Source organism: Phoca vitulina, unplaced genomic scaffold (genome assembly GCF_004348235.1).
Source record: "Phoca vitulina isolate PV1807 unplaced genomic scaffold, GSC_HSeal_1.0 scaffold59, whole genome shotgun sequence".
Lineage (NCBI taxonomy): Eukaryota > Metazoa > Chordata > Mammalia > Carnivora > Phocidae > Phoca > Phoca vitulina.
In genome coordinates, this window is record NW_022589762.1 from 1,322,607 (window position 1) to 1,335,622 (window position 13,016).

The 13,016-nt window shown below is 41.6% G+C and overlaps 1 protein-coding gene across 10 annotated transcripts in view; it reads right to left on the reverse strand.

Moving 5' to 3' along the window:
* CACNA1C (calcium voltage-gated channel subunit alpha1 C) overlaps window positions 1-13,016 on the reverse strand; it is a 665,215-nt gene that overhangs the window by 215,720 nt on the left and 436,479 nt on the right. For all 10 annotated transcript variants that reach the window (XM_032390971.1, XM_032390977.1, XM_032390968.1 and 7 more), the window contains exons 6-7: window positions 7,346-7,504; window positions 436-632 (exon numbers count right to left, since the gene is read on the reverse strand). In XM_032390971.1, coding sequence (XP_032246862.1) covers window positions 436-632; window positions 7,346-7,504 — 356 coding nt within the window. The remainder of the gene's footprint in view (window positions 1-435; window positions 633-7,345; window positions 7,505-13,016) is intronic.

Here is a 13,016-nt window from a genome sequence, read left to right on the forward strand (position 1 = left end):
GACTTTTCTCATTAGCCCTAAAAATTAATAATTGTGCTCTCTAGCTCTCTTTCAGGGACAGATGCAAGACAAGGATGAGAACAGAAGAAACTCTACGGTTTCTACAGGAAGGGGAGTTGGATAGAATCCTTGTGTCAGGTTTGGCCAACTCATTCACAGAGCATCAGCTGAGTGCCCGTATTTCTCACTACAGTAGGACAAACTTAAAGATGACATTTCTCTTAGGCTGGTGGGTGGACAGAGAGACTCATTAGGGTGCAAATTTCATGCTTTGTTTCTCAGGAAAGACCTGGAAGAAATCAAAGACATTCATCAACTATTCCATCAAGGTGTGTATGTGACCACAAAGTCATGGGGAGGGTGGAAAAGGGAGCCGTTGAGGAAAGTCTCACAGCCTTCTGGACTCCCTGCCTCTGCCCATCTCAAGCTACGTACCCAGTACAGCACGTCTGTCCAGCCCTCCATGGTGATGCACTGGAACACCGTCAACATGGCGAAGGCAAAATTGTCGAAGTTGGTGATGCCGTGCTTGGGCCCGTCCCACCCGGGCTTGCACACAGTGCCGTTCTGACACTGCCGCCCATGGCCTGTCTCCAGAGCACAAGGGGAAGGATCATCTTCTGCTGGAACATCTTGAATGACCAGGGGAAAAGAGAAGGCAGCAGAGGGGATGGAGAGCGATGGGCAGAGAAAGAAGGAGAGAGAAGTCAGAGAGAAAACTGATAGGATAAGTTTGATGGGCTAGGCAAAACAACCACAGCAACAATAATGCAGAACAAGTTTTCATTAGTTCCCCCCAGAGATGCAGTAAACAACATAAGGAACTAGGTATTCATTTTAGGCTGCCATTGATTTAGAAGGTCAGTACTTCCAACTAATTGTAAAACTGTATTTTAACCTCGGTAATTGATTTCAAAGACAGTAAGGCTATTGCACGTTCTGCTGAAACATGTTGGCATCATGGTCAAATGGCCAATTAAAAGCTAAGGATGATGCAACCACTCCAAGTGGAAAATATCCTGAAAAGTGATAGGAAGTCTACCTTTTCTTTTTTTGGTGATAAAATATCTATGGATGCTTCCATTGGAATACCAGAGTTTAGGGTGAGGACTATATTGATTGGAAGAGACTTCCACATAATTAGCCAACAAATCCCATTCAGTAACACTTTCTCCATTACGTGTTACAGGATATATTACCAGAGATACAAGTCATTTTATAGTGGAAGCCTTATGTTGATAAACGACAAAAAATAAATTCTGACCATAGGGGGAATGTATCAACCACAGTGGTCTTGATTATAACCCTTGAGCATAAACACTGCTGACTGTCATGTGGAAGCTTGCGGTACTGCTCTTTGGTCTCCAGAATTAATACTTTTCAGAAGAGAAGAATCCTTTTCTGACCTCCAATCAAGACAGAGTGGCAGTGGGTGACAGGGAGAATACGCCCTATGTATGGACAGGGCTTTTTCAGGAAACTGGATAACATACCTACTGTGGCTACAGACAGTGCTTGGGCTAATTCCACATGCTGGGAAGAGCTACTAGAAAATTAATAATTAAGATGTAGCTTATATATTTTGGTATGGACATCATTGGTAAATGGAAATAAGACTAGACTGATCTAGGGATGCCTGAGTGGCTCAGTCAGTTAAGTGTCTGCCTTCAGCTCAGGCCATGATCTCAGGGTCCTGGGATTGAGCCCCACATCGCATGGGGCTCCCTGCTCAGCAGGGAGTCTGCTTCTCCCTCTCCCTCTGCCCCTCCCCCCAGCTTGTGTGTGCTCTCGCGCGCACTCTCTCTCTCTCTCTCTAATAAATAAATAAAATCCTTAAAAAAAAAAAGACTAGACTGATCTAAGAATTCCCACTATGGTAAAATACAGGTAGTCTTGAGCCAGCTGTGGAAGGTAATAGTTTCAAATTCACAGAAGTTTGTAAAATTAAGGACATTGTCTCACGCTTGTAGAAGGTAACAGTAATAAACAGAATAGACTTCAGTCATAACAAACAAATGATTGCCTTTAACAATAGTGAAAATATGCGCCCAGATAGAGAATTTACTTATAGTTCTTCATTTAGAGATAACAGGTCACCCAGGGGCTTTTCTTGCTTCATATGCATCACAACAATTACAAGTGTCTAGTACCTCTGTATTTAAGACTATTGGTTGGTTGGCTCCTTCTCAGTTTGTGGCTTCAGATTTGAAACTGTTTACTACAAAGAGGAAGATAGGAAGAGGAATATTAATTCTAACTAGGAGACAGTTCTTATGAGAATGGAACTGAGCAGTATGGTTGGAAATATATGCTGGAGTGTGTCTTCTTGGCTTTTTTTCTTTTTTCTCTCTTAACAGCTTTATTGAAATATAATTTACATGTCTTACAATTCATCAATGTAAATGTACAGCTCAATTATTTTTAGTAAATTTATATAGTTGTACAGTTATCACCACAATCCATTTTAAAACATGTCCATCATCCTCCCAAATTCCTGTGTGCCTGTTTGCAGTCAATCCGGCTCCTCTCCCCAGCCCCTAGCCACTTGACCTATACTCTATCTCTATAGCTTTGCCTTTCCAGAAATTTCATATAAATAGAATCATACAATATGTGGCTTTTTGTGTCCCTCTTCTTTCACTTAGCATAATGTTTTTGAGGTTCATCTGTGTTGTTGCACGTATCAGTATAGTATATTCGTTTTTGTTGCCAAGCACTGCATTTCACTGTATGTCTATCTATTCACCAGCTGATGGACATTTGGATTGTTTCCAGGTTTGAGCTATTGTGAACAGTGCTGCTTCCTGGCTTATTCTTGGCCTGGTACTTCAGGTTGTGTGTGAGTCTTTGTGTGATGACCAAGGTGTAAAGGTCTGCATCACTGGTCCCTGAACTGTTTGAGGGAATGACAGTGTCCACACCATTTCCTGACTCCAGGGTCTGGCTCCCAGTAGGGCTCTGCTTCTGGAACTGAACTCTAGTCAATCTTTTGTGACTTTAGAATTTTTGAAATATTTGGAAATTTGGATGTGAGTTTAAACAGTGGGAGGCTATAAAAAGAGGGAAACTAAGAAGTCAATCCCAACCCTAAAGAATGAATAAAAAAGTGGGTAACAAACGCCTAAAAAATTGAAAGACTGGGAAACCAAGAACTAAACAGATCATACGTTCTGTTGGGTTTCTCACCCGTTCTGGTGATGGTTTTCTACTGTGATGTGTTCAGTCACTGTGATAAAAGTGCTGGAATGATATAGGAGATGGGAGAAAAAGAGGTGAAAAAACAGAGGGACAACTTGCATTTCTTTTTCTCCTGTTTCGCCTTCTAGTGAATAAAGATGCTGTTACTCTTTGCATTGTGACTGCTCATCTGACAGTCTTCCCTGTGTTCTCTATTCCTGAAACAGGCAAAAATAAGGAAAAAGTGAAGGTCGCCAAAGTGAATTCTGAGTGTCCTCAAGGAAGAAAAACATCTTTTGGGGTTTTACAAAAAAATATATGTTGAAAAGAAAATGGCATCAAGGGGAAGTGATCTCATTAATAATAATAATAAAAAAAAAGGGATGAGGTTCATAGAGATTATCTAAAGGCTCAAGGGCCACTGCTATTTTAAACTATCTTGAACAACAATAAAAAAAGATTTGAGAACAATTAAGAAGCAATGATGATCTGGTAAAAATAGGTATCTATAAAAAGCACTAAAGGGAACACTTGAAAAATGTGAACACACACATATCAGCAGGTCCTTGCGACATGCACTTGAGGGTGGGGAGAAATTAGTTTGAACATGAAAGTTGTGTTGGTTTTCTTCTGCAGAGTCATGAAGTCCCAGGGAGGAAAGCAGGAACAAAAGTAGGAGAAAGAAACAAAGAAGTGGGCCCTATGCCTTAAAACAGAAGTGAAGTAGAATCACTCTGGAAAGTCCAAATTAAGTTTGTGGTAAAAGAATGGAGGCGAAGATTAGGAGAGATGTTAGAAAAGCAGTTAATACCAACAAGAACATGAAATCCTGGGAGAGTGCCAGTTAGGGGTTCCAAGGAGAAATCACCAAAGACAAAATCAATTACTTTTTTAGGACCCAACTTTAAGAAGTGAATACAATGAGAATGATTTCATTTCTAGGTTTGAGCCAACCAATTCTTTGTCAGTCTCAGGGGTAATTAGTGTGCTTGGGAGAGCGATTCAGAGTGGCCTGGCTCAGAGTGCCATCAAACAGATGGGACAGCCAGAAACAAAAGGTGCCGGCATATGGTGATGTATCTGTTGAGGAACTAGGAAGGCGCCTTGCAGATGCCTCTGGGATCGGAGAAAAATTGCCTCTTCAGAGACCACCTCTACGGGGAACTGGAAGGGCAGCCTAGAGGCTGAATAATGGTCTACCCAGCCAGCTCCAGAGCTTTCTTTATCCAAAACATGGCTCAAAATCCAATGTGTCCTACAATCTACAAGCACATAAAATTCCCAGCCTGAGAAATAATCTTAGAGTGCAAAAAGAAGAATTTGATCTAAATTCCATTAAAAAATTATGACAAGGGCTCACAAGCACTTTTGTATAATCTAAATTTGCAGAAAAATATGATAATTCAATCCAAAATCTAAACTTAAAAAAATATCACCCATTCCAAAGGTGGTATAAAACTCTCCAAAACACATAGGGGTTGGTTTCAAAGATTGCAGGTTTTTGGTCTTCTTCTCTATGGCTGCATGGAGTATGTCCAGATTCCCATACGTTTTTTTCCTTCTCATTAGTTTTAGTCACTATGTAGGTGGTAGAGGCCCTGATGACTGTGGTACATGTTCTGTTGGGAGTGATGGAGTGGGTCCCTGGATTTGTCATCAGATGGCAGATTTAGGAAGGAGGAGCTACATGAGCTCCTGATTGCAGAGTGTTAAGTGAAAAGGCTTCTACAGCCAGGTGTCCTCAGCCCCTCTTCGGAGCAGGGAGCCTGGCTCCACACGGAGTGAGGTCACCTTCCTGGTGGGGCTGGCATGCTCCTCTCTCTGGAACACTTCTCTCAGTGTCTGTCCTCTGACACCCTGGCTCCCCAGGCTGATGGTCATTTTCACCATGGCAGCTAACTTCCCTTCTGACTTGTGGGGTGAAGGTAAAACCCACTGCTAAATAATCTGATGCATCTTCTGGTAGGAAGCAGGTGACGTCCCAAGTATTTTTCCTAGTCCTGTTTTTGTTTTTGTTTTTGAATCAAGGATGGAAAACAATATGACTCAAAATTGTTCTAAAGAGGCCACTTCAATTGGTGAGTCCAGTTCTGGTCTTTATCCTAACAGTGGGGAGGCCACTCGAAGTATTGGCAGGCTGTTGGTGGCTCTTTCACCAGAATGTGCATCTGTGGTCCAGAGAAGAGCATCCCATCCTGTGTCTCCTTTGTTTATCATGCCCACCATTTTCTTGCCAGTTGAGGCCACTGCAGGTCTGACAACAAAGCCCAGTGACTTCCAACGTTCAGGGTTGCTTGTTAGCATAGGCCCTTAGAGGATCTTGCTACCAGTGAAAAACATACTTTTGCTGTTTTCCCAGCAGGATGATAGAAACCATGTGCAGCTCTGGGAGCAGTGCTCCTTAGGTAAGTGGTGCACAGACCTTTGGTTGCAGGGTAGGTTTGCTATCATTAGCTCTATGGCAGAATTTCACCATTTCATTCTCCCCCTGCCTCTTGGTATGCTATTGGTGAGAGCCACACCATCACACATACCCACTCTTGGGCTCTTTAACACTCAACCTCCCTGTGACTATCTGAGGAGTTTGGGTCAAAAGAGTCACTGATCATTTCAATACAACTGCATAAACTTGAGAGATAAACAGTCCAGCTCTTAAGTGGGACTTAGAATGAGCTCTAACAAAGCTACCCAATTAACATAAACTTATTGGTTCAGGGCTGGCTACAGACTAAACTGAATAAAAAGAAGGATTTGAATTCAAGGGGAAAATACTACTCATTGCATTATTTGGTATTCCTCTAAGCAAAGCTGGAAATCTCAGAATTTTAGCTGAAGGCAAGATCTGTTCTAATATTAAAGAGCTTCTGTTTTTTTTTTTAATATGACAGTTTATTTTATACAATTATGACCCAAATAATTAGGAAGTTCTCTCCAGAGTGAAAAAAATGGTCTCTTAAACAGACTCTTTATCAAAAAAGTAAAAACAATTGTGTGAGTCTGTGATTATGGGTTTATAGTTTTTTGTTTGTTTGTTTTAGGACTATGGTCATGTAGTGGTGATCTAGAAACTACAAATACCCAGTCAATCCACCCAGTTAAACCAGATCATCCAGATCAGGTACTCTATATTTTGGTTTCTGAATATGAATAACCAATGTCACTCCTTGTTGTGTAGATCTGTCCCTCCTCACCATCCTAAAGCAAGAGGGGTCAAATTTAATTTAATGCCTGGGCTGAATGGGAAGGAGAAGCAGTACAGATGGAGAGAAATGAGGTATCTTTTAAAGCTTCAGACCTTTCTCCACCAAGAAGCCAAAAACCAAGATGAAAGGTCTTGTTGTTGGAAAGAACAATCACATAAATTTAACACTTCTAACCCCTTTGGGGGGAAGTATTTTTTTCAACAAGTTTTTATGTTAAACTACTTTATGCGTCTGTTTAAAAGTTTTGTCAATTCCTGTTTAAATGATTTTTTTAAAGGTGCCACTGAGATTTTAGTAACCTAAGACAACAGTTTGTAGCATATCCCACAAGCCAAAACTTTGGTCCTATTCAGAGAAGTGCTTACTGGGTCAGCATTGCTTGCTAAATATATTGACTTATGGAAGGACCATAGCGAGAGAAGTCTCAACTGTGACAGGGGGCCAGGAGGTTCTACCTATGAAGGGAGAAGCAGAAAACCCTGAGCACAGAGGAGCCAAGATCAGCCCCGAAGGGTAGACAGGACCCAACATTGTGACGGAGGTATCTACTGGCTGCAGGCAAAGCTGCCTTCCTGAAAGGGAAGCGACAATCAACACTGAAGGACCAAGGAACAGAGATACACACCCTCACTACGTCAGTTCTGATTCTTAAATTAAAATACTCCAGGTTGTCTAGGTGATGTTTCTTGATTCACACAGCTCATTTAAGCTTTAGTAGTGCTGGACGGGAACTTGCATTTAGCTGTTTTAACAGAGATCTATTGTATTAGAAAAAAATTAGCCGAGAGGAAAAGAATACCAATCTCTGCCTCTCACTTATCCATGGAATGAAAAGATGAGTACTTGAATGGAGGAGGCCTTCCCTAGTACCACTGGTCATGTGGTGGCAGTTCACGCCGTTACAAGGAAAGTAGCGATGAGACAGGGAAGCTTCCTGAGAGCTGGCCACTCACATCTTCCCTTACCTGCTATGCCCTCCTGGTTGTAGCAGGTCTTATGCATCTTCCCCATGAAGAGCTCCAGACCGATGATAGCATAGATGATGATGACAAACAGCACTAGCAGGGCAATATGCAGCAGGGGCACCATGGCCTTGATAATGGAATTCAGAACCACCTGGAGACCTACAATGACAAAATCAGACAGTAATAGTGAGCACATCAGCTTTCATTTATTGAACCAAGTGCTTTCCTGGATGTCATATTGACATAATCTCATGCAATCTTCTTAGCAACTCTACCAGTGATGTATCACAAGCCCCATTTTTTAGATGAGGAAAGTGAGGCTTAAAGTCACACAGTGAGCGAGTGACAAAGCAGGGATTGATATCTAGGTTGGCCTGACTCCAAATCTTTCTTGGAGGCACATCCAAATGAAAGGACTGGCAGATGCTGTGCTTCTAAGGGGAAGAACATATTGTTTTATCCAGAACTATCCAATTTTCTAATATCCTGTCTTAGAGACAACCTAGCAGCTTTTTATCCTAGACTAGCATCTCACTATAGTGAGAGTTAACTTTGACTAGAGATAGCCCTGCAAGGACTTGCTTATCACTCAAGGTGGGATTCCTAGAGCCGATGGCTGACCCATCTGCTAGAAAACACAAATCTGGTTGCTAGGCATCTGGGAGGGTGGGACTTCCTTTGTTGAAACTGATTCATACCCCCAGGATACATGTAGATGGTTAGACCTCTGTGGGACCTTCTCTCCAGAGATTACGTGAGTGGACCTCTCTTCCTACAGATTTCTGACCAGGCCCCTTTCCCTCAGTGCCCAAATCTGAAGAATATTACAGCCTCCCATTCAAAAACCCCAATGAAGGGAGTTCATGTTTAATGTGTATGTACTTTCCATTTGGGAAGATGAAAAATTTCCGGAGATGGGTAGTGGTGATGGTCGCACAATGTGAATATACTTAGTGCCACTGAACCATACACTTAAGATAGTTATAATGGCAAATTTTGATATGGATACATTACCACAATAAAAACTGAAAGTACCCAGATCCTGTCAAGAAAAAAAAGTAAATGAAAAATCCTATTTAGCACATGGGTCTTGTTAGTGTCCCCAAAAGTATAGGCTTGTACTGCTGTCTTATGGGAAAAAGCATCCCCTAACTTATTTTTTTCCTGCTTTCTCTCTTTTTTTTCTTACTTTTTAAAAAATTTAATTAAAAAAATTTTTTTTTCAAGATTTCAGGACATGTTTAATTTATAGTTATAGGCAGGGCTAATAGGTCTAGAATAAATTCCCCTGATGTCTTCGGACAGCATTTGGAAATGACAGTATGTTTATTTACACTTTATTTTAAAAATAGTTTCTTGGTCAAATTGTTCATCATCTAAGAATGTCTCAAGAAAAGATTGTGTGTTAGGATAAGGATAGTTGGAGGAACTGTAAGTAAAACAGAATTTTTTATTCTTTTTTTTTTTAATTTAAATTCAATTAACATATAATGTATTATTTGTTTCAGGGGTACAGGTCTGTGATTCATAAGTCTGATATAATATCCAGTGCTCATTACAACACATACCCTCCCCAATGTCCATCACCCAGTTACCCCATCCCTCCACCCCCATTCCCTCCAGCAACCCTCAGTTTGTTTCCTATGATTAAGAGTCTCTTGTGGTTTGTCTCCCTCTCTGGTTTCATCTTGTTTCATTTTTTCCTCTCTTCCCCTATGATCCTCTGCCTTGTTTCTTAAATTCCACATATCAGTGAGATCATACAATAATTGCCTTTCTCTGACTGACTTATTTCACTTAGCATAATACCCTCTAGTTCCATCCACGTCATTGCAAATGGCAAGATTTCATTTTTTTTTTTTTGATGGCTGTGTAATAGGACCCCTTAACTTATAAGCTCAACCATAAATGACACCAAGAATTCTCTTTGTTTAAAAGGGATGTTACAAGTTTTCATTTGCAAAATGGTGGAGAGTTGCCAGCAAGTCACCCCCAGATTACACCCAGTTCCAAGAAAGCTTTCTGTCAACAGTGAGTACATCAAGTCTTCATGTCCTAGGAGAGAAGCAGGGGGAAGGGCAGGTTCTCCTTCCTTACATCTAGGCCAGTTGTGCAGAAAATCTTGTGACCACCTTTGACATACATATGATAGGACACCCATCTGTGCATCATACCACACAAGGTGCTTTTAGTGTCTCCACCTGATGTACCCACCCAGCTGTGGACACCCTTCCACTGCCCTGTGCATTGGGAGTTTCACCTTCATATTCACCCACAGCCCTCCCTCTGCACTGGATAAACAAAGTCTGGGTCACCCTCTCCCCAGGCCCCAAGGCAGCCATTGGTGTTTTGTGATTTGGTGGAGTGATTTTCACAAGGCTAATTAGAGGAATTCTCCCCAGTTATTAAGCTAAGATGGGGAGAGGGAAAAAAAATTAAAAGAAGAGAAAAGCTGGAATAATTTTACCTGTGAATTAATGAGAGTGCTTTGCAGCCTCCCATTAGAACAAGATGTTTTCAGATCCAAATGATTTCATTAATTAGCAAGTTGTACACACATTAGTGCTAAAGTATGCGAAGCCATGGAGGAAGTTGAAAACTGAACTGCAAAGCAAGTTTCAGAGGTGTCTGCTGGCGCGGGGTGGGGGGGGGCGCTCTAAGTGCTACTCACTGAAGGGGAGGAAGGCCTCCCAATCCCGCCCACCCAGACCATCAGCGAGCCTTGTTATCAGGCCTTAGGTGCCATAGCCTGCGGTGGTGAGAAAGCGGTGGGAGACATAGAATGGGAACCTCTCCTCTGTGCCACGGCCAGAAGTTCTGCTCTTAAAGACCAGAGTCCTTCTCGTGCCCTTCAAAGTGTGGCACAAGGGCTGGACCCCTATCTACTTTTCTGTCCACTCCCATCCCCTGCCCCTCACTCTCTGCATTCCTGGTCAAAACAGCTTTTCTTTTAGCCTCAAATATCCCATACTGGCAGACCTCAGAGATCTTGAGGGTTCGGTTCCAGACCACGGCAATGAAATGAATACTGCATTAAAGCAAGTCAAATGCATGTTTTGCTTTCCCAGGGCATGTAAAAGTTATGTTTACATGATGCTGGAGTAAAGTGTGCAATAGCATTATCTCTAAAAAACCAACATACACACCTTAATTTAAAAATACTTTATTGCTAAACAATGCTAACCATCATCTGAGCTTTCAGTGAGTCATAATCACTGATTACAGATCACCATAACAAATAAAATAATAAAAAAAGTTTGAAATATTGTGAGAATTACCCAAGAATTACACAGAGACACAAAGTGAGCAAATGTTGCTGGGAAAATGGCTTGATAGACTTGCTGGACGCAGTCCTTTTCTCAATTTGTAAAAAAAAGATGCAGCATTTGCAAGCACAATAATATGAAGTGCAATAAAACGAGGTATGCCTGCACCTCCTCCTCCACAGGGCTGTGAAGCATGCTGTTCCCTTGGCTGGAAGTCTCTCCCACGGTTCCCTCCTACTTATCCTTCAGCTAGGATGTGAATGGACAGGTGAGTTTCAGGGGCCAGCAAACTCAGGCGGAGACTACTGAGTGGGCTACAGAGAGGTCAAAAAGAAGCCACAGCAGCCCGTGGGCTTCCTTCCAGCCATCAGGGATGCCATCAGAGTTCTGAAGTAATGCTCTGTTCTCCCGTCCCTATCTCAGCAGGAGGCTGTACCACCCACCTGAGCACCCAGGCCAGAAACCTGATTGCTGAAGCTCTTCCCTCTAACTGGTTATCAAGTCACGCAGTTTGATTTTGAAGTGTCTTCAGACAGGAATGAATTATTTTTACTATATAAATAACAGGAAAAATCATGTATTATAGGGAAAATAGAAAATCATAGAGAAAACAGAAAATACTTATGACAGAGAAATTACAAAACATGGGAAGCAAAAAGAAGAAGGAAATCATCCCTTATTCCACCACCCAGAGATAACCACTGTTAGCCTTTGGCATATATTTTGGACATTTTGGTTTATGACTTGTTTTCCTCTTCTTTGTCCTCTTGGTGTTCTTCATTCAGTTAATGGTCTCTTTATGTCCAGTTTTGCCTGATCTTCTTGCTGCGGTTAGAAAGCTCATGCTAAAGCACAAACCAGAACCTGTTGCCCCTCTGATGAAAAGTCCTTCCATGACCCTCATCACCTATAGGTAAAACCCACCTGCCTCCTTTTGTAGTTTCATCACATCTGATTCCAGTTTACACCTTACATTCCAAGAATATACTGAATTGTCTGAAGTTCTCTAGCTTCATGCCTCCACTGTTTCACCTGTCTAGAATGCCATTCCCTGCAGCCTCAGCGCATCTTCTCATCTTTGTATCTCAGCACATAGTAGTGACTCAATGCACATGGAGCTAAATCACATTTGTAAGCACAGGTTGCCTTAGAAAACAGAAACCATAATGATCTGACAATACAACTTCAGTTTCTTCAATAATCTTTAGAAGAAACTGAAGTTGTATTGTCAGGAAAAGATAAGACTCATGGAATGGGAAAAGCACAGGCAGGGAGGGTGATATCAGTGACTTTCACATTATTTAAACTGCTATTTTGAGGAAAAGGAGTTAGATGAGTTTGATGTAACCATATGGATGGAACTGGGACTAACTAGGAAGTTTCCAGGAAAGATTTAGATTCAACAGAAATGAAAATTATAAAAAAACCAGACCTATCTGAAGGTGGAGTGGGGTGTTTTAAGAGGTGGTGGAATAGCCAAATTATGGAAAGAGCCCAGATGTCCATGGACAGATGAATGGATAAAGAAGATGTGAGATATATATATATATATATATATATACATACACACACACACACACACACACACACACACACACACACACACACAATGGAATATTACTCAGCCATCAAAAAGAATGAAATCTTGCCATTTGCAACAACGTGGAAGGAACTAGAGGGTATCATGCTAAGCGAAATAAGTCAGCCAGAGAAAGACAAATACCATATGATTTCACTCATATGTGGAATTTAAGAAACAAAACAGGTGAACATAGGGGAAGGGAAGGAAAAATAAAATAAGATGAAATCAGAGAGGGAGACAAACCATAAAAGACTCTTAACTCTAGGAAACAAACTGAGGGTTGCCGTAGGGGAAGGGGGTGGGGGATGGGGTAACTATAACTGGGTGTTATGTGCAAGGCTGATGAATCACTAAATTCTACCCCTGAAATTAATAATACACTCTATGTTAACTAAATCGAATTTAAATACAAAATTAAAAAAAAGTAGTGGGCTCTCCATCCTCAGATGTGTCCAAGCATTGACTGAACAAGTTCTTGGAGGAGGTGCTTTGTGGGCATTCAGCCATGGGGTGAAGATTTGCCTGGGCACACCAAAGCCCCCTATTTCCTCATTAACCTGTTCTGAAGACATTACCTTGGGTCAGGTACAGCTCTCAACACTCTACTTGGATTATTCCATTTCTTCCTGGTAACAACCTATGAAGTAGGTGCTATTTTTTTTTTTTTAAAGATTTTATTTATTTTTCAGAGAGAGAGAGGGAGAGAGAGCACAAGCAGGGGGATGGGCAGGCAGAGGGAGAAGCAGGGTCCCTGCTGAGGAAGGAACCCTACCGGGGACTCAATCCCAGGACCCTGGGATCATGACCTGAGCTGAAGGCAGAT